At 46.7% G+C, this 19,590-nt stretch overlaps 2 protein-coding genes across 5 annotated transcripts in view; both read left to right on the top strand.

Moving 5' to 3' along the window:
* Nucleotides 1–36: 36 nt before the first annotated feature.
* Nucleotides 37–3,208, top strand: Pigbos1 (PIGB opposite strand 1). 3 transcript variants are annotated; one of them, XM_045159927.1, is made up of 2 exons: nucleotides 37–157; nucleotides 2,890–3,208. In XM_045159927.1, the coding sequence occupies exon 2, from the start codon at nucleotides 2,941–2,943 to the stop codon at nucleotides 3,130–3,132; it is 192 nt and encodes a 63-aa protein (XP_045015862.1). In that variant the 5' UTR covers nucleotides 37–157; nucleotides 2,890–2,940; the 3' UTR covers nucleotides 3,133–3,208. The 3 variants fall into 3 exon arrangements, with proteins under 3 accessions (XP_045015862.1, XP_045015863.1, XP_045015861.1); XM_045159928.1 differs by having other exon boundaries at nucleotides 155–199; XM_045159926.1 differs by lacking the exon at nucleotides 37–157 and adding an exon at nucleotides 162–239.
* Nucleotides 3,209–12,721: 9,513 nt separating this feature from the next.
* Nucleotides 12,722–19,590, top strand: part of Rab27a (RAB27A, member RAS oncogene family) — a 65,756-nt gene continuing 58,887 nt past the window's right edge. Inside the window, exon 1 of one of the 2 annotated variants that reach the window (XM_045160407.1) lies at nucleotides 12,722–12,833. The gene's annotated coding sequence lies outside the window, so the exon portion shown is untranslated. The remainder of the gene's footprint in view (nucleotides 12,834–19,590) is intronic. The other variant, XM_045160408.1, reaches the window with a different exon arrangement.

Raw genomic sequence — 19,590 nt, 5'->3', positions numbered from 1 at the left:
CGGCTGCACACCCCCCGGGAGCCGAGCCGGCGGGGGAAGCGCGCGGCCGCTCCGCGCACTAGTTTGGCCTCGGCGAGCGGCCGTCGCCGTGCGCGAAGATAGCCGGAAACGCTGCCGGAAGGAGCGGGGTCTCACTTCCGCCGGGCGGGCGATGCAGGTGAGGGACGGGACGCTGGCCCGGGTGGTCGTTGTCTCCTGTGTACGTGCTGGTGGCCGGCGTGGAGCTTTAAGTCCCCTGTGTCAGTGAGCAGGCAGGCGGGTGGAGGGTGCGGCGTCGCGATGGGGGACTGAGGCGCGGCGGTCTAGAGCGCCGGCCGGCCGCCAGAAGTTCCGGGTCACCTCGGCTACTCCCGTGGGCCCGGCACGCGCGTATGTCAGAAGCCGAGCTCCCGGAGTCCCCGTTTGTTTGCTTTTTAAATTTACATAAGGTTCAAGTGGTCGCTCTGGCCTTAAATTCTTATTTATATGAGAGAGACAGAGAGAAAATGGGCGCCCTGCCGACGAACTCTAGGGGCACGTGCCGCTTTGTGCATCTGGCTTGACCTGGAACTGGGGCCGTCAGGCTGTGCAAGCAGGCGCCTTTGACCTCTGAGCCGTCTCTGCAGCCCCTCCTCTTACTTATTTAATCTCCGCCTTTCTTTGGGCTCTAAAGCAAGATTGGGGAAGTTGTCATTTGTGTACTCAGCCTGATAGTCCAGAAGAAAAGAAACCTTTCTCACATTCGTTTAAGTTGCATTTGAGAGCTTTTAAGGGCAAGCTAGCTTTCAGTACCTTCTCTGCCAGTACTGATTTTTGGGATCACATCTGAGCAAATGTAACTACTCTGCTCTTGTCACTCACAGACATTTACCCATGTACTAAAGTATTTGGCAAGGGATATTTCTGGAAAATACTATGTCTTGTTGTGAGGTTTTTTTTTTTTTTTTTTTTTCAGTTGTTAAAAGCGGAACAAGGGAGCTGGGGAGATGACTTAGCGGTTAAGGAGCTTGCTTGTCAACTTGGGTTTGATTCCCAGTGCCCATGTAAAGTCAGATGCAAAAAGAGGCATATGCATCTTGAGTTCATTCCTACAGTGGCTAGAAGCCCTGGTGCACCCATATTCTCTTATCTCTCTGTGTTTACAAATAAATAATATTTTATTTTTTAAAATATTTTATTTATTTGAGAAAAAGAGGGGAAGAAGCAGGAGAATGGTCACATCAGGGCCTCCAGCCCCTGCAAACAAACTCCAGACACATGTGCCTCCTGTGCTTCTGGCTTATGTGGGTCCTGGGGAATTGAACCTGGGTCCTTAGACTCGCAGGCAAATGCCTTAACCGCTAAGCCATTTCCCCAGGCCACAAATAAATAAATTTTTAAAAATAGAACAAATCAGGGGTTGAGGAAATGGCTCAGTGGATAAAGGTGCATTGTTGCAAAACATTAGTTCCCCCACTATCCCCATAAAGCCAGATGTACAAAGTGGTGCATGTGTCTGGAGTCTGCAGTGGCTAGAGAAAGGACTTGCAGGTGTGTACACACACAAATAAAATTATTAAAAAAGGAACAAAAGGCTGGGCATGGTGCCGCATACTTTTAATGCCAGCACTTGGGAGGCAGAGGTAGGATTTCCATGCATTGGAGGCTACCCTTAGACTACTACGTAGTGAATTCCAGGTTAGCTCGAGCTGGAATGAGACCCTACCTTGGGAGAAAAAAAAAAAAAAAAAGGTGTGTGTGTGGGCGGGGGATTGGCAGCTGAAGAAATGGACTCAGGCTGGATTTCCCAGTACCCAAGTAAGGCAGATGCACAAGGTGGCACATGCACCTGGAGTTCATTTGCAGTGTCTCTAGACTAGCATGCCCATTCTCTCTTGTCTCTTTCTCTCGTTTAAATGAAAATAAGTACTCTTCCTGAACATGGTAGCACACCCCTTTAATCTCAGCACTTGGGAGGAAGAGGTAAGAGGATCAGTGTGAGTTTTCCACTCTTCCCACTCTTGTCATTTTTTAAAAATTTTTTTGGTTTATTTTTATTTATTTATTTGAAAGTGACAGAGGCAGATAGAGAGAGAGAGAGAAAGAATGGGCACACCAGGGCTTCCAGCTACTGCAAACGAACTCCAGACGCGTGCGCCCCCTTGTGCATCTGGCTAATGTGGGTCCTGGGAAATCGAGCCTTGAACAGGGGTCCTTAGGCTTCATAGGCAAGCGCTTAACCGCTGAGCCATCTCTCCAGCCCCTCTTGTCATTTTTCAAAGCTGGCAGTTTAAAGCTACTGAAAAGCCAGGTTGGTGGCTGGTGGCACAAGCCTGTCACCCTGGCACTTGGGTAGCAGAGAGGAGGATCCCTTGTCTCAAACAACAGAACAAAGAGATAACTCACTGACAACATTCTGCAATGGGTGAGGATTTAGTTTTGTCTTAGAATGTCCCCTAGCCCCATATTCCCTGTGTATTTATTTTGTTTTAAATTTTTTAATATTTATTTATTTGCACACAGAGAATGTGAATGGGTATAGCAGGGCCTTTGTGGCTGCAGATTAACCCTAGATGAATGCATCACTTTGTGCATCTCGCTTTACATGGGTACTGGGGAATTGAACCCTGGTCATCAGGCTTTGCAAGCAAGTACCTTTAGCGGCGGAGCCACGTCTCCAGCTCTTACTGTTTTTAATTTTGTTGCTTGTTTTTGAGACATGGTCTCCTGTAGCCAAGGATGACCTTGGACTCCTGATCCTCCAGCCTTCACCTCCCAAGTGCTGGGATCACAGGTGTGCGCCACTATACATTTTACTAGTGACTCCTGTATATTGCTACAAAGCCATAGTTGGCTTGAGCAAAGTGTTGGCATAAAGTCTTGATAAAAGCTGTGGTACTGATTGCCTTGTGTTGTCTGGTCTCTGTACAGGTCTGAAGAGATCTGCTGGATGAGGAGCCCAGTGTGGTGTGTTCTGCAGCCATGTTCAGGGGACTGACTCTACCACAACTGGCTTTTGCCAGCATCCTTGGAATTGTGGGAGGAATATATATTTATCAGCCCATATTTGAACAGTATTCCAGAGACCAAAAGGAATTGAAACAAAAGGAGAAACTGGCACGAGACTTTGAAGAGAAGGGAAGCTCAGGTGGCCGGGCAAATGGGGCTGCTTAATGGACCGCTGGATTGGACACTGACTGAGCTAGTGAAATAGGTGCATTTTAAATAAATAAATGATGGATAATGGAAATGATTTTTAAAGGTAGCACATTTTTTTTCAAGGTAGGGTTCGCTTAAGCCCAGGCTGACCTGGAATTTACTATATAGTCTCAGTAGCCTCAAACTCACTGCAGTCCTCCTACCTCTGCTTCCCAAGTGCTAAGATTAAAGGCATGCGCCACCATGACCAGCACTTTTTAAAGTATTTGTATTTATTACTTGCAAGCAGAGAGAAAGAAAGAAATGGCCATGCCAGGGCCTCCTGCCACTGCAAATGAACTCCAGATACATGTGCCACTCTGCATTTGGCTTTATGTAGGTACTGGAAAATTGGATCTGGGCCATTGGGCCTTGTAAACAAGTACCTTAATGCTGAGTCATCTTTTTGGCTCATTTATTTATTTTTGTTGGTTTTTCGAGATTGAAGGCATGTGCCTGGCCCTATTTATTTATTTGCAAGCTAAGAGAGATACAGAAAGAAAGGGCCTCCAGCCACTACAAATGAATCCAGTTAGCTGCACCACTGTGTATCTGGCTTTACATGGGTACTGGAGAATTGAATTTGTGTCATTAGGCTTTCCAGGCAAGAGCCTTAACCATTAAGTCATCCCTGTAGCCCCCTTTTTGTCTTTTCCTTTTTTTTTTTGATTTTTCAAGGTAGGGTTTCAGTCTAGCCTAGGTTGAACTGGAATTCACTATGTACCCTCAGGGTAGCCTTGAACTCTCCAACTATAAGGGTCTGAGAATCACTGAAGAAAGACCCCAGACTCAAATAGTATGTAAAAGCAAAGAGCGTTTGTTCTGCAGAGTCAGCCAGCATGTGAGGGTCAACCATTTACACAAAATGGTGACCCCAAGAGGAGCACGCAGGCCCCTTTTAAGCACAACTAGGGGAATTCCAAGCGGGTTAGGTAATCATTTAAAATGATTGGTGAGGCAAGCAGCAGTTACAGTTGTACATCTCTGATTGGTTGGGGTAGAAGGCACGAAGGGTTGTGAAAGGGACATGTCTGGGTATGTTTGGACATGTCTCCAGAAACTGATTCAGTCCCCAGAGCCCACCACCTTGGCCAGGCCCTTTGTTCATGGTTTTTCCCAAAAGTCTTGCCTGCCTCTCCCGGCTTAGCTGGAGCTTAAACTGGAGCAAATTTGATCCTTTCATCAACAGTCCTACATTTGCCTTTCAAATGTGGCTTCCTTTTTCTCTCTCTCTCTCCCTCTCTTTCTTTTATTTTTTTTTTTTCTTTTTCTTGGTTTTTCAAGGTAGAGATTCACTCTAGCCCAGGCTCACCTGGAATTCACTGCAGAGTCTCAGGGTAGCCTTGAGCTCAGTATTCATTCCTCTTACCTCTGCCTCCCAAGTGCTGGGATTAAAGGTGTACGCCACCACACCCCGTTCCTTTTTTCTTTCTTGTTTTGTTTGTTTTTTTTCTGAGGGTAGATCTCCCTCTAGCCTAGGCTGACCTAGAATTCACTATGTAGTCTCAGGGTGGCCTGGAACTCAAGTGATCCTCTTACCTCTACTTCCTGTGTGCTGGGATTAAAGGTGTGTGCCTCCACATTTAGCTTTTTTTTTTTCCTAAATCATTTCCCTAATTTACTATCTTCGTTAATTTTTGAAAAATTTATTTATTTATTTGAGTGAGAGTGGAAGAGAAAGAATGGGTACACCAGGGCCTCCGGCCATTGCAAACAAACTCCAGATGCATCCAGATGCATGTATCACCTGGAGTGTTTGGTTTATGTGGTTACTGGGGTATTGAACCTGGGTCCTTTTAGGCTTTGCAGGCAAGCTCATCAGATTTTGGGTTTGATACCAGCTCCAAAATAATCCCCAGTGAGAACCTCTATGGTCACTGGGGTCACCCCAGTCAGCTTAGAGTCCCTGCTGCAGAGCAGTGGGACCATCTCTCCCTGCTGGTGGAACTGTACATGGAATGGTGGCTTTGGAAGTGCTGGGCAGTAATTGAGTATGTGACCTACCAGTGTCCCCTCCTAGATCTGCATACCTAAGAATTTAATTTTTTAAAAAATAACTTATTTTTATTTATTTGAGAGAGAAAGAAATAGGCAGAGGGAGAGAGAGAGAATGGGGGTGCCAGGGCCTCCAGCCATTGCTAACGAACTCCAGATGCCTGTGCCCCCTTGTGCATCTGGCTTACATGGGTACTGGGGAGTCGAACTAGGATCCTTTGGCTTTGCAGACAATGCCTTAACCGCTAAGCCATCTGTCCAGCCCCCTTAATTTTTTGTAAAAACTTCTCAATTATTAGTTTATTAGTATCATCCAGGACTCAGATGTTCAGTATTCCTCCTGAAATTACATAAACAAATGCAAATGGAAAGAATCCAAGTCAAAATTATATAACAAAACAGCACTCCCATCACAAAAGCTTGTAAAATTACAAGAACACTATTTAACACTGGCACTTTTAAGAGAACGATAATTTCAAGACCACAAAATTCGCCAGATTGTTCCTTAAACTGCTAAGGAGATAAATACGACTCAAATGAGTGAGTTTGGGTTTTGGAAAGAAAAATAAAGTCAGTCGGGTAACTGATACTAAGATGTGAAGTTTGTCTTTCTTCCTCATGTCTGATTTATTAAAGGGGAAATCACAATACAGGAAAATATATCCTACTTTAATTTTAAATGTGGCATAATTTTAAAAGGTAGCCCAACTAATTAAAAATACTTGTAATAGCCTTATTTTCTGAGCAGTCCATATTTAGACAAATGGGAAAGTGTATAGCCAGCACTTTCATAGCCTTCTCTGGGACTAAAGTCAACAAAACGTTTAATATCAGCCTTGTTTTTTTTTTGGAGGAAGGGTCTCACTCTAGCCCAGGCTGACCTGGAATTCACTATGTAGTCTCAGGGCAGCCTTGAACTCATGGCGATCCTCCTTCCTCTGCCTCCCGAGTGCTGGGATTAAAGGCGTGCACCACCACGCCCGGCTCCAGCCTTGTATTTTAGACTCACGCTTTTGGGGGTACATTCTTAGGTCTTCTTTCATGTGGGAACTTCAAAATATAATTGCCATCACATGTTGATGGGAGTTAAAGAATACAGAGTCCTCATTCAAAGAGTAGAACATACTTTTCTATTAGTCCTTCAAGGACAGACTTTCAAATTGTTTGATTCTAATAATCCCATGTTATGAAAACAATTGGTTACTCTTCATGTTGTAAACTTTGATGGGCTATGTGAACTCATCCACTGATCGAGATTCTGGAGTTTCAGTTATGGGTGAAAATGTTTTATTACCCCTATCATGTGTAGACAAAAGTATTTTACTCAGCCTGACTATATGAAAAGATAAACACTACAATAATCCAAGTGACCCAAAATGGGCAAAAGCAAGAATACTAGCTTCCCATCAAGAAGAAAAATCTCAGACCTATGAAAATCTCAGACAACCATATTAATTAAAAAAAATTGTATTTATTAGAAACATTCAGAATGTCAACAAAACAGCTGCAATTTTTTTGCAATTACAGAGTGCTGGTCAGTTAAACAGAACAATTATTTCATATAAGCTACATCAGAGACAACTAAAGATTAAAAAAAAAACCAACTACCGTCCTCATATATGACTAATTTGTGCTGTGCACCAACAAGAGCCTGCTTTAAATTTCCATGCCAATTTACAACCCCCATACTGTACCAGGCAAGGTTGTGACTATTGAAAATGCCATTATGACAGGGCTATCTAAAGACACATCCGGTAGTGTGTTAACAATACAAAAAAAAAAAAAGACACTGTACAATTTAAAAACAAATCTTACACAGCCTTACATTTCAATTTTTTTTCTTTAAAAGGAGTGAGTTGCATACAGGGGAGTTACATGCTTTATAGGCAAGAAAAAAAAACTGCGTTAGAACCAACTTATTCATCATCATCTTTCTCATCCTCCTCTTCCTCTTCTTCCTCATCCTCTTCATCTTCCTCTTCCTTCTTTTTCTTGCTCTTTCCAGCCGTCAGCCTTGACAACTCTTTTTTTTTTTTCTGCATCAGGTTTTCCTGTAGCTCTGTAGACAGCAATATCCTTTTCTTACTTTCCCCACAGCTCGGCAGCTTTCTTTTCGAAAGGCTGCTTGTCATCCGCAGCAGTGTTATTCCACATCTCTCCCAGTTTCTTCCAACATCACCAGTGCATAGGCGGGGTGTTCTCTGATTTTGGCACGATATTCAGAACAGAACAAGAAGAAGGCCGAAGGAGGCCTCTTGGGTGCATTGGGATCCTTGAACTTTTTGTTTCCCTTTAAGAGGGACATAGGTTTTCATTTTTCTCTCATAATGAGCCTTGTCCACCCTGGCCATGTCTTCAAACTTTCCTTGTTCTTTAGCAGACATGCTCTTCCACCTCTGTGAGTACTTCTTGGAGAACTCTGAGAAGCTGACAGAAACATCTGGATGCTTCTTGTGTTCCTCCCGGCAGGTTTGCACAAAGAACGCACTCAGGGCAGAGGTGGCACAATTGTTACAGATTTGAGGCTTGCCTGGCTACCTAGTGAGATCCTGATTCAAGAAACAAAACAACTGTAATCTAGGTCTCTGTTGGCATTCTGCTATTAGATAAGTCTATCTATCATGTCATTGATTTAAAAAAAAAAAAAAAGTAGCTGGCCATGGTAGAAAATGCCTTTAATCCCATCACTTAGGAGGCACAGGTAGGAGGATCACTGAGTTCAATGCCACCCTGAGCCTAGATAGTGAATTCCAGGTCAGCCTGGGCTAGAGCAAGACCCTAACTTGAAAAACCAAAATCAAACTGAAACAAAAAATATATAGTTAGCAACAACCCTTCAGATTTACCCTTATGATTGTTGCCTTGACCATCACTCTTACCCCTCAGTTGAATTTCAGCATGTTGATTGGCCTGTTGGCCCATCAAATCCATCCTAAGCCTTTGTTGCAGTCAGGTTCCCATTTCTGGCAGAGATCACCCGACCAAGAGTAGCTTGTGGGAAAAAAAGGGTTTATTTTGGCTCAGAGACTCCATGATCAGAGGGGAAAACAATGGCATGAGCAGAGGGTGAACATCACCCCTTGGCCAACATAAGCTAGACAATAGCAACAGGCGAGTGTGCCAAACACTGACAAGGGGAACCTGGCTATAATGCCCATAAGTCCTCCCCCAACAATACACTGCCTCCAGGAGGCTTTAATTCCCAAATCGCCATCAGCTGGGATTCTAGCACTAAGAATACCTAAGTTAGCCGGGCGTGGTGGCGCATGCCTTTAATCCCAGCACTCGGGAGGCAGAGGTAGGAGGATCGCCGTGAGTTCAAGGCCACCCTGAGACTACAGAGTTAATTCCAGGTCAGCCTGGACCAGAGTGAGACCCTACCTCGAAAAACCAAAAAAAAAAAAAGAATACCTAAGTTTATGGGGGACACCTGAATCAAACCACCACATTCCACCCATGGCCCCCATAAACTGATAAAACCATACATGATATAAAATGCAATGCGTTCATCCAACTTTAAAAGTCCCCGCATTTGTTATGACTCCTAATGATGTTCAAACATCCCTATAATCCAAGGTCTTTTAACTGAGCCATAATACCAGAAAATCCCCCTAAAACCTATATTGGCACAGAATAAACACTCATAATGCAAAAGATGGCACTGGGCATAGCAAATATTCAGCCAGTACAAGATTTAAACAGGGCAAACATCAAACCCTGTAGTTCCAAGTCCAACAACTAGTCAGTGAAGTCTCCAAGTCCGATAATTCTAACCAGCAACAAGTCTCTGGAGTTCCAATTCTGACCTTCAGCTAGGCTACTCACAGTCCTGGAAAACTTCATACAGGGCTGGCAGCTCCACTGCATCCCATGGTTCATCCTCATGGCTCCATCAGGTCTCCATGCAGGCATCCAGCAAACCTGCTTCACACTGCCCATAGCCGTTTCCAAAACACAAGACCATGCTGCAAACTCAATGACCCTCTCTTTCCTGCATTTCTTATAGTCCTTAATACCAGGTAGGATGCCAATTTGTTAATCCAGGGGGAATACAGCGGACATTGAAGAATAAGACACTCCTTGAGCACTCAGGCCCCTTCAAAAGAGTTTACATTCTTCCTGTTGCCCCAGTGCAGGTCAGATGGCCCAATCTCAAAGGTTGTAATCTCATAATTGCAGCTGAATGGGCAGAAGTTTCAGCCCAAAGATTTCAATTTTTTCTGTGCCATATCCCTTTGCTCATACCAGTCCATTTCTATGCAAAAGCACAAGTTCTCAGGGCACAGTCATAACAGCAAGCATTCACACAGACTGCTTCTAGCCCAGTCCAGACAAAGCTCTTTCTCACCGTCACAAGCCAAACCTCACAGTTAAAGCTCTTATTGCATTCAGGTCTTTCAACTCCTATCAGAATAGTCCACTAAGCTGAACTTACAGCACTACAAGGTGTCTCTTAGGCTAAGGTTTCAAATCCTTCCATATTTCCCTTGAAAATTAGCGCCAAAAGGCCAAAGCTGCAGTCAGGATTCCAGCAGAAACCCCACTCCTCGGTACCACTTTACTGTTGCAGCCAGGTTCACATTGCTGGTAGAGATCCCCCTACCAACAGTAGCTTATGGGATAAAAGGGTTTATTTTGGCTTACAGGCTTGAGGGGAAGCTCCATGATGGCAGGGTGAAATGATGGCATCAGCAGAGGGTGGACATCACCCCCTGGCCCACATAAGGTGGACAATAGCAACAGGAGAGTATGCTGAACACTGGCAAGGGGAAACTGGCTATAACACCCATGAGTCCACCCCCAAAAGTACACTGCCTCCAGGAGAAGTTAATTCCCAAATCTCTATCAGCTGGGAACCTAGCATTTAGAACACCTTAGTTTATGGGGGACTCCCGAGTCAAACCTCCACAGACTTACCAGTCATTACAAGTCTGAGTTTCAATCCGAGTTCTAGTTCTGGCTGTGCCATGCATTAGTTGCTCAGCCTTTATCAGCGTGCTGAGTCACTGTCAGACCCAGTTTCCTCATCTGTAAGGTCAGAACAGGAATAGTAACTGCTTCGTGGGGCCAGAATGAGGTGAGGGAGAGCATGGTGGCTAGCAGTGACTTTCCTCATTGCTTTTGTCGTCACCATGACAAATCACCTGACAAAAGCAACTTAAGGAAAGAAAGTTTTATTTTGGCAATGAAGGTACAGTCTGGCAAAGCATGGTAACAGTTGTGAGACAGCTGGCCATGCTGTACCCCGTCAGACAGCAGAGAGAGATGAAGGCTAGTGCTCAGCTCGCTTTATCCTGTTTTTCTTTTTTTCCTTTGAGTTAAGGTCTCACTGTAGCTCAGGCCGACCTGGAATTCACTATGTAGTCTCAGGGTGGCCTTGAACTCACAGCGATCCTCCTACCTCTGCCCCCTCCCGAGTGCTGAGATTAAAGGCCTAACCCATCAGACAGTCCTGTCCACATTCATAGTGGGTCTTCCCTCCTAAATCTGTCTGGAAACAACCTCACAGACCACTCAGAAGTGTTTCCAAGATAAGTAAGTCTAAAACCAATCAGAATGGACTAAGCCCCCCTGGGCTCTTGGTTGACAGTGACTCAGGACTGTTCTCCATGTGAGCATCTGGCCACTTCCTTCTCAACCTCACCCATAGTCTGCTGGTTCTCTCACGTGGGGAGCAGCTCTTATCTCTAAGCCCAGGTTCATCGCTGTTTGTGTGACATGGATGTGTGGAGTTGCCAAATCGAGCCACTGTAATTCGTATCAATAACTTCACGTGGCTAACTAGTCCTTTGTGTGATATATTATTGTTTATGTATTTATAGGTTTCACTAGCCCAGGCTGACTTGGAATTCACTATGTAGTTTTAGGCTGGCCTCGAACTAACTCATGGCAATCTTCCTACCTCAGCCTCCTGAGTGCTGGGATGAAAGACGCATATCATGTCAACTGGATTCAGGTGAGCGCTGCAGACTAGGGCTGGGGCTGGGCGGGTGGCCGCCACAGCGGAGTGGGTGCTGGAGAGAGAGAGGATGAGTGACATGTTCCCGCTCCTGCAAGTACAATTATTAGAGCCAGAGGGGGAAGGTAACTGTTGGGAATCACCGGACACCTTGGATGAATTTGGCCGTCTCCATTGGGCGAACCTCAGCCTGACTCGGAGTCATGACATGCACCAAGGGGCCACTGGGGGGCAGCAGAGGCGCGCGGATTTGGCCTGACCCAGGTTTACTTGATATGCCTGCTCCCTTTTCAATTTCCCTCCCTCCCTCCCTCCCTCCCTCCCTCCCTCCCTCCCTCCCTCCCTCCCTCCCTCCCTCCCTCCCTCCCTCCCTCCCTCCCTCCCTCCCTCCCTCCCTCCCTCCCTCCCTCCTTTCCTTCCTTCCTCCCTTCCTCCTTCCCTCCCTCTCTTCTTTCCTTTTTTCTCTTCTCTTCTCTTTTTTGGTTTTTCGAGGTAGGGTCTCACTCTAGCCCAGGCTGACCTGAAACTCACTGTGTAGTCTCAGGGTGGCCTCGAACTCACAGCAATCCTCCTACCTCTGCCTCCCAAGTGCTGCGATTAAAGGTGTGTGCCACCACATCCGGCACTTTCTTTTTTTTTTAATATCTATTTTATTTATTTGAGAGAGAATGGGAGTGCCAGGCATTTCAAACGCTCCAGACGCATGTGCCACTTTGTGCATCTAGTTTACATGGGTTCTGGGGAATTGAATCTGTGTCCTTTGGCTTCCAAGGCAAATACTTTAACTGCTAAGCCATCTCTCCAGCCCCCACCTTTTCATTTCTTGTAATGAATGGCTTACAATTTCTTTCTTTTTTAAAAAAAATTTTTATTCATTTATTTATTTATTTATTTATTTATCTATTTATTTATTTGAGAGAGAAAGACAGATAGAGGGAGACAGAGAGAATGGGCGCGCCAGGGCTTCCAGCCTCTGCAAACGAACTCCAGACGCGTGCGCCCCCTTGTGCATCTGGCTAACGTGGGACCTGGGGAACCGAGCCTCGAACCGGGGTCCTTAGGCTTCACAGGCAAGCGCTTAACCGCTAAGCCATCTCTTCAGCCCTTTCTTTTCTTTTATTATTTTATTACGATTATTTTTGAGGCAGGGTCTCACTCTAGTCCAGGTTGATCTGGAAGTCATTCTGTACTCCCTGGCTGGTGTGGAACTCACTGCAATCCTCCTGCCTCAGCCTCCTGATTGCTGGGATTAAAGGCGTGAGCCACCCTGCTCAGCTCAGACTGTATTTCTTTTTTTCCTCTCACGGTCATGTCCAGGTCCTCCAGAGCTGTCCCTTGTCTCTGGAGGACAGGGTCGGTTGGGGGGGGGTCTCTTGGAGTCCCTGGGAAGCACCCGCAAGCTGGATTTTATAGCGAGGAGGGCTTTGGAAGGAAGCAGCGTCCCGACCCTGGACAGTTCACAGCTGTCATCCCGGGCATCTCTAGGACAGGAGGGAGGGAGGTCCGGGTCCCCGCCCCGGCCTGGGGGCGCTCTCCGAGGTGGCCGGAGGGAGGAGGCAGGCGGGAGGTGGAGGAGCCAGCAGGTCCCGCCCCGGGCCCGCTCTCCTCCACGGGAAGTGATGTGAGCCAGACGGAAAATACTCGCCGAGGACCTGCGAGAGCAGCGTGGACCGGGAGCCCCGCGGGGACGTGCGGGCGGGCGGAGCGTCGCCGGGCCGAGCAGGTGAGGACGGCGACCCCCGGCCGGGACGGCGCGGACTGCCCGGGGCGCGGGCGCGGGCGCTGGGCTGAGGTCGCCTCGGGATGCCGGTTGCGGTGGGGCCGCTCCCACCCGGCCGGTGACCTCCCACACGCTCCTCTTTCTCCCCGAGCATGTAACTTCTCTGCGCCCGCCCGGTGAGGCTTTGGAAGTTGGGAGCCCCCCCCCACTTCCAGAGAGAGAACCCTGCCTGGCAGCCAGGCGCTGTGGTCACACGGAGCTGGGTGGATTCGATCACGCGTTTCAGCCTCTCTTGCCAAAGCCCCGGCTCCGTTCCCGTAGGGTACGGGTTTGGGTTTGCAGGGTCCGCCTGAAAGGAAGCCATTCGAGCTCGCAGCCCCTCCCCGGCCTCGGGTGCTGCTGCCCGCCTGGGCCCAGGCTTCTGGAGAGTCCTCTCCCGCTGCCCGCGGGCTGACAGCTGCTCTCTCCACCGCCAGGATCCGCACGGGTGGGCACCTGGTCAGTCCGCCACTGGGGGCACATACAGGAAACCCTGCTGGGCTTTCGTATTCAAAAATTGTGTGTGTGTGTGTGTGTGTGTGTGTGTACGTACTTACGTACTATGTATGTGCGTAAGTGTGTGTGTGTGTAGGGTCTCCCTGCGTGTAAATACCAGATATCTTTGCCACTTACCCGCCCCCGCGGAGGTGGGGTCTCACTCTGGCCCAAGCTGACCTGGACCTCACTCCGGAGTCTGGTCTTGAACTCACAGGGATCCTCCTACCTCTGCTTTCCAAGTGCTGTGCTTAAAGACCACCATACCTGGCTGAGCATTTATAAAAATAATAGTTTTTTGTTTGTTTGTTTGATTTGTTTTTCCGAGGTAGGGTCTCACTCTGGCTCAGGCTGACCTGGAATTCACTATGTAGTCTCAGGGTGGCCCCGAACGCGCAGCGATCCTCCTCCCTCTGCCTCCCGCGTGAGTGCTGGGATTAAAGGCCTGCTAGTACTACCATGCCTGGCTTACAAATAATAAATTTCAAAAACTTATTTTAGAGTGAAAACAGCCTGGAAAATGGGGCTTTACCAGTTTGTTAACAGCAACACCGAGCTGGAGAGATGGCTTAGTGGTTAAGGCATTTCCCTGCAAAGCCAAAGGATCCCGGTTGGATTCTCTAGGTCCCACATAAGCCAGATGCACAAGGGGGCAGTGCAGTGGCTGGAGGCCCTAGTGTGCCCATTCTCTCTCTCTCTCTCTTTCTCTCTCTCTCGCTGTCTGTCTGTTGCTCTCAAATAAGTAAATAAAATAAAAATAAGGTGGCCAGGTGTGGTGGCGCATGCCTTTAATCCCAGCATTCGGTAGGCAGAGGTAGGAGGATCACCGTGATTTCAAGGCCATCCTGAGACAGGAAGAGTGAGTATGGACACACCAGGGCCTCCCACCACTATCAATGAACTCCAGACACACGCACCACTTTGTGCATCTGGTTTTACGTGGCTACTGAGGATTTGAACCGGGGCCATCAGGTCTTGAAAGTGGCCTTTAACTGAAGAGCCATTTTGGTAGCCCCTATGTTACTTTTTTTTTTTTTTTTTTTTTTGCCCCTGAGATAGGGTCTCACTTTAGCTCAGGCTGACCTGGAATTCACTCTGTGTTTTCAGGATGGTCTTGAACTCACGGCGATCCTCCTACCTCTGCCTTCTGAGTGCTGGGATTAAAGGCGTGAACCACTGCGCCCAGCTAAATGTGTTTTCTTGAAACCCCTGATGGCCTGAGTTCGTTTCCCCAGTACCCTTGTAAGCCAGATGCACAGAGTTCATTTGCAGAGGCAAGAGGCCCTGGCACATCCATTCTCGTTCTCTCTCTCCCCTTGCAAATGAATAAGTAAAATATTTTAAAATTCTTATGTGTGTGTGTGTGAGTGTGAGCATGAGTGTGCCATAGTGCACGTATGGAGATCAGAGCACAACTCTCAGCTTGGTCCTTGCCCGTCCACCTCACCTGAGGCAGGCTTTCTCGTTCTGCTGTTCTTTGCTGGGCTTGACGCAAGCTTCCTGGGAATTCGGTCTCCAGCTCTCATCTCGCTTGCAGCGTCAGTGTCGGCGAGCTGGGCCTCCAGAAGCCCACCGCAGAGGTGGCTTTACGTGAGCTCTGGGTGGGACTCAGGAATTCTGCTTGAGGGCTCAGTGCTTTGCCCACTGAGCAGCCTCTCCAGCCCTTCAATGCCATTTAAAAAAAAAAAAATTTATTTATTTGAGAGAGAGAGAGAGAGAGAGAGAGAGAGAATGCACCAGGGAATCCAGCCACTGCAAAGAAACTCCAGAAACATGTGTCACCTTGTGCATCTGGCTGATATGGGTCCTGGGGAATCGAACCTGCGTCCTTTGGCTTTGCAGGCAAGCGCCTTAACTACTAATCCATTCCTCCAGCCCTCAATGTAATTTTTTTACAAGAGAAAACTTTGACACTCCCTCTAAAATAGCGCCCCTCCTGCCATAATTTCTGCCCCTATGTCTTGCCTTATTTCCTTTTAAAAAAATGTTTATATATACATATATTTTAAATATTTTTATTTGTGTTTATTTACTAGAGAGAGGCAGAGAGAGAAGGGCAGAATGGGTGGGCCAGGACCTCTAACCACTGCAAACAAACTCCAGACTTACCCTTAACCTTGTGCATCTGGCTTATGTGGGTTCTGGGGAATTGAACCTGAGCCCTCTGGCTTTGTAGGCAAGTGCCTTAACCGTTAGGCAATCTCTCCAGCCCCCCCAAATTCATTTCTTATTGTCTTTTTTTTGTTTTGTTTTGTTTTTTGTTTTTGTTTTTCAAGTTAAGGTCTTTCTGTAGCCCAACCTGACCTGGAATTCACTTTGTAGTCTCAGGGTGGCCTCAAACTCACTGCCATCCTACTTCCTCAGCCTCCTGAGTGCTGAGATTAAATGAATGCACCACCATGCCCAGCTTAAAAAGTTATTTTTTAATAAATATTTTGTACTCAAACCAATTAATCTTTCTGTGGCTTCTAAAGGAAATGGCCAGTGCTTGGCATTTAATTGTATAATTAACTTCGATTGTTTTGCAGTGTGGGAGGCTGAGCGCAGGCCCTTGCATATGCTAGGCAGGACTCAATCACTGAGATGCACGCTGACCCGACCATGGGTGATTCCAACATTCTGGAGACAGGACAGGACTCCAATTTAGTTTGAGTCTTATTTTTTTTAAAGATTTTATTTTTATTTATTTATTTGAGACAGAGAGAGGGAGGGAGAGAGAGAAAGAGAATGGGTGTGCCAGGGCCTCTAGCCACTGCAAATGAACTCCAGATGCATGTGCCCCCTTGTGCATCTGGCTAATATGGGGCTTGGAGAATTAAACCTGGGTCCTTAGACTTTGCAGGCATGGGCCTTAATCACTAAGCCATCTGTCCAGCCCTTGAGTCTTATTTATTTTTTTTAATTTATTTATTTATTTATTTGAGAGCGACAGACACAGAGAGGAAGACAGATAGAGGAAGAGAGAGAATGGGCGCGCCAGGGCTTCCAGCCTCTGCAAACAAACTCCAGACGCGTGCGCCCCCTTGTGCATCTGGCTAACGTGGGACCTGGGGAACCGAGCCTTGAACCAGGGTCCTTAGGCTTCACAGGCAAGCACTTAACCGCTAAGCCATCTCTCCAGCCCGAGTCTTATTTTTTATGGTGCTGTACACAAACATAAGTGTTCAGTAGACTCGTGAAGCATATACACCTGGATTGGAAACCACATGTCCGTGCATTTAATTGTTCTCAGCAAATGTCTGGTTACAGACCACCAAACTGATCTTGCTGCTCCCAATAGAATGGGGTTCCTACTGAAGAAATGAAAATTCTTTGTAAGAATTGAATTAGTTTGGCCTAAAATGCATGATAACCAATTTTTGATGGTTAAAAAAATTATTTATTTGAGAGAAAGAGGCATTTAAGAAAAACATTTTGTTTATTTATTTGTAAGCAGAGACTGTGAGGGAGAGAGAATGGGCCCACCAGGCCCTTCTGCCACTGCAAAAGAACTCCTAATGCATGCACCATTTTATGCATCTGGCTTTACATGGGTATTGGAGACTGAGCCTGGGTCATTAGGCTTTGCAAGCAAGCACCTTGCTCACTGAGCCATCTTTCTAACCCTGGAGGTTTTTTTTTTTTTTTTTTTTTTTGAAGTAGGGTTTAACTCTAGCACAGGCTGACCTGGAATTTAATATTTAGTCTCAGGTTGGCCTTGAATTTACAATGATCCTCCTACCTGTGCCTTCCAAGTGCTGGGATTAAAGGCATGTACCACCATACCCAGAAAGCTATTATTTTTTCTTCTTTAAGTTGAACTCACCTTCTATTTAGACTTACATTGGAATGTGTCTTAGGTATAATTCATTGCAAAGAAAGAATTAGTTTTGGCCTGTCATGGTGGAAGATGCTGAGAAGGCCAAGGCAGGGGGATCAGAGTCTGAGGCCAGCCCGGGCTGCACCTTTGCACCTTTAAATCTAAATAGCTAGACTGAGGACAGAGAGCGGGTAATAAGAGAGGACAAGGAGGTAGGGAGAGGGCGGAAGGACACCGTGACATGTAAACAGAGGGCTAAAGAAGTGGGGGCAGGGGATCAACTAAAAGAGTCTTTGAAATGCCATAATGATCTCTAAAACTGTGCATGCTGACCAAAACATAATTTTTAAACAGCAAAGAGAAAAAGAACCCCAAAACATAAAAAAGGTTAGAGATAAGAATTATTATTTTTCTATCTTTGTACATATATGGAGTATACATAGGCACACATAATGTATTTTACAAATAAATCGTAAGAGTGGAGATGCCCTGAAAACAACAAGGCTTGCAGGTTTGAAGTCCGAGAAGCAGGTTGCCCCCTGTTGCTTACAACACGAAGGTTCCAGAAGGACAGGACCTTCCGTGCCACTTGCTTTCCCAGCCTCACAGAGACTTTCTGGGGCCATTTGTCCCTCTGCCTCCGGTCAGGAAGCTTGAGTTTATCATCTGGCTTCCTTTAAGCTGATTAGCTTGGGAGCAGAAAACACCAGAGACTGGAGAAAGGGTTTTCAGTGGGCTTTATGTCATCGGATGGGGTGGAGGGGTAGTGAGGGTCCAGATGGTTTGGGGTCTCCCTGGGCAGGGGGGCAGGCAGGACTCACAGGGCCACGCCACCTTCTTTTTCTCGTATGATTGAGGACAGCAAAACTTATTCTGAAGGCTGGGCGTGGTGGTGCATGCCTTTAATCCCAGCACTCAGGAGACTGAGGTAAGAGGATTGCTGTACATTTGAGGCAAGCCTGGGCTACAGAGTGAGTTCTTGGTCAGATTGGGCTAGAGTGAGATTCTGCCTTGAAAAACAAAACAAACACAAAAACAGAAACATCATTCTCAGGAGAGGCCTCTGACTTCTCGGTGCCCCCATTTGGTGGTGTTCCCTACTGAGATGCACAAAGTCTGGGCACGTCCAAGCCTCCTACCACTGCAAACAAAGTTCTGATGATGCAACTACATGCATGTCTCTATGTGGGCACTGGGGTCAAGTCTGGGTGGTCACGCTTGCAAGCAAGCGCCTTTAACTGCTGAACTATCTCTCCAGCCCTCCTTTGTATTTTAAAGAACAAACATGGGCTGGAGAGATGGCTTAGTGGTTCAGGCACATACCTATGAAGTCTAAGGACCCTGGTTTGAGGCTACCCAGGACCCACGTAAGCCAGATGCACAAGGTGGCACATGTGACTGGAGTTCGTTTGCAGCAGCTAGAGGCCCTGGTGTGCCCATTCTCTCTCTCTCTGTCTCAAATAAATAATAAATAAAAATAGATCTTTAAAAACAAACATGGGCGATATATGGTAAGATACATGCCCAACACTTGAGAGGGAAATTTGACTTCATTGTTTAGAGACCCGTCCTTTCCCTTGCTCTTTCCCTTTGGTAGTAGAGATGGAACCCAGATGTTGCAGTCAGGGTCTCACTGCTGGTAGAAATCACCCAACCAAGAGCAGCTTATGGGAAAAAGAGGATTATTTTGGTTTACAGGCTTAAGGGGAAGCTCCATGATGGCAGGGGAAAATGATGGCATGAGCAGAGGGTGGACATCACCCCATGGCCAACGTAAGGTGGACCATAGCAACAGGAGAGTGTGCAAAACACTGGCATGGGAAAACTGGCCATAACACCCATAAACCCGCCCCCCAACAATACACTGCCTCTAGGAGGCATTAATTCCCAAATCTCCATCAGCTGGGAATCCAGCATTCAGAAAACCTAAGTTTATGGGGGACACCCGAATCAAACCACCACACCAGAGTTCTGAGTTATAGTTCCCTGATGTGCACTTTTTTCTTTTCCAAGGTAGTTTCTTGCTCTAGCCCAGGCTGACCTGGAATTCACTATGTAGTCCCAGGGTGGCTTCAGACTCACAGTGATTCTCCTACCTCTGCCTCCCAAGTGCTGGGATTAAAGGCATGTGCCACCACACCCAGCTGATGTGCTCTTTTTAAATTAATAATATATATATATTATTTATCTAAGAGATAGAAAGGCAGAGAGAGATGAAGAATGGGAGCACCAGAGCCTTCAACCACTGCAAATGAACTCCAGATGCATGTACCACCTTGTGCATCTGGCTTACGTGGGTCCTGGGGAATTGAACCTGGGTCCTTTGGCTTTGCAGGTAGGTGCCTTAACCAAGAAGCCATCCCTCCAGCCCAATTAATTTCATTTCTTTTTTTTTTTTTTCCTGAGGTAGAGTTCCAACTTATTTTT

The sequence above is a fragment of the Jaculus jaculus genome, chromosome 10 (genome assembly GCF_020740685.1).
Source record: "Jaculus jaculus isolate mJacJac1 chromosome 10, mJacJac1.mat.Y.cur, whole genome shotgun sequence".
NCBI lineage: Eukaryota > Metazoa > Chordata > Mammalia > Rodentia > Dipodidae > Jaculus > Jaculus jaculus.
This window is presented reverse-complemented; position numbering and strand designations above follow the sequence as displayed.

Excerpts from the sequence above, each read along its gene's own strand:
- Pigbos1 (XM_045159927.1), top strand. The coding sequence starts at position 2,941 with ATGTTCAGGGGACTGACTCTACCACAACTGGCTTTTGCCAGCATCCTT.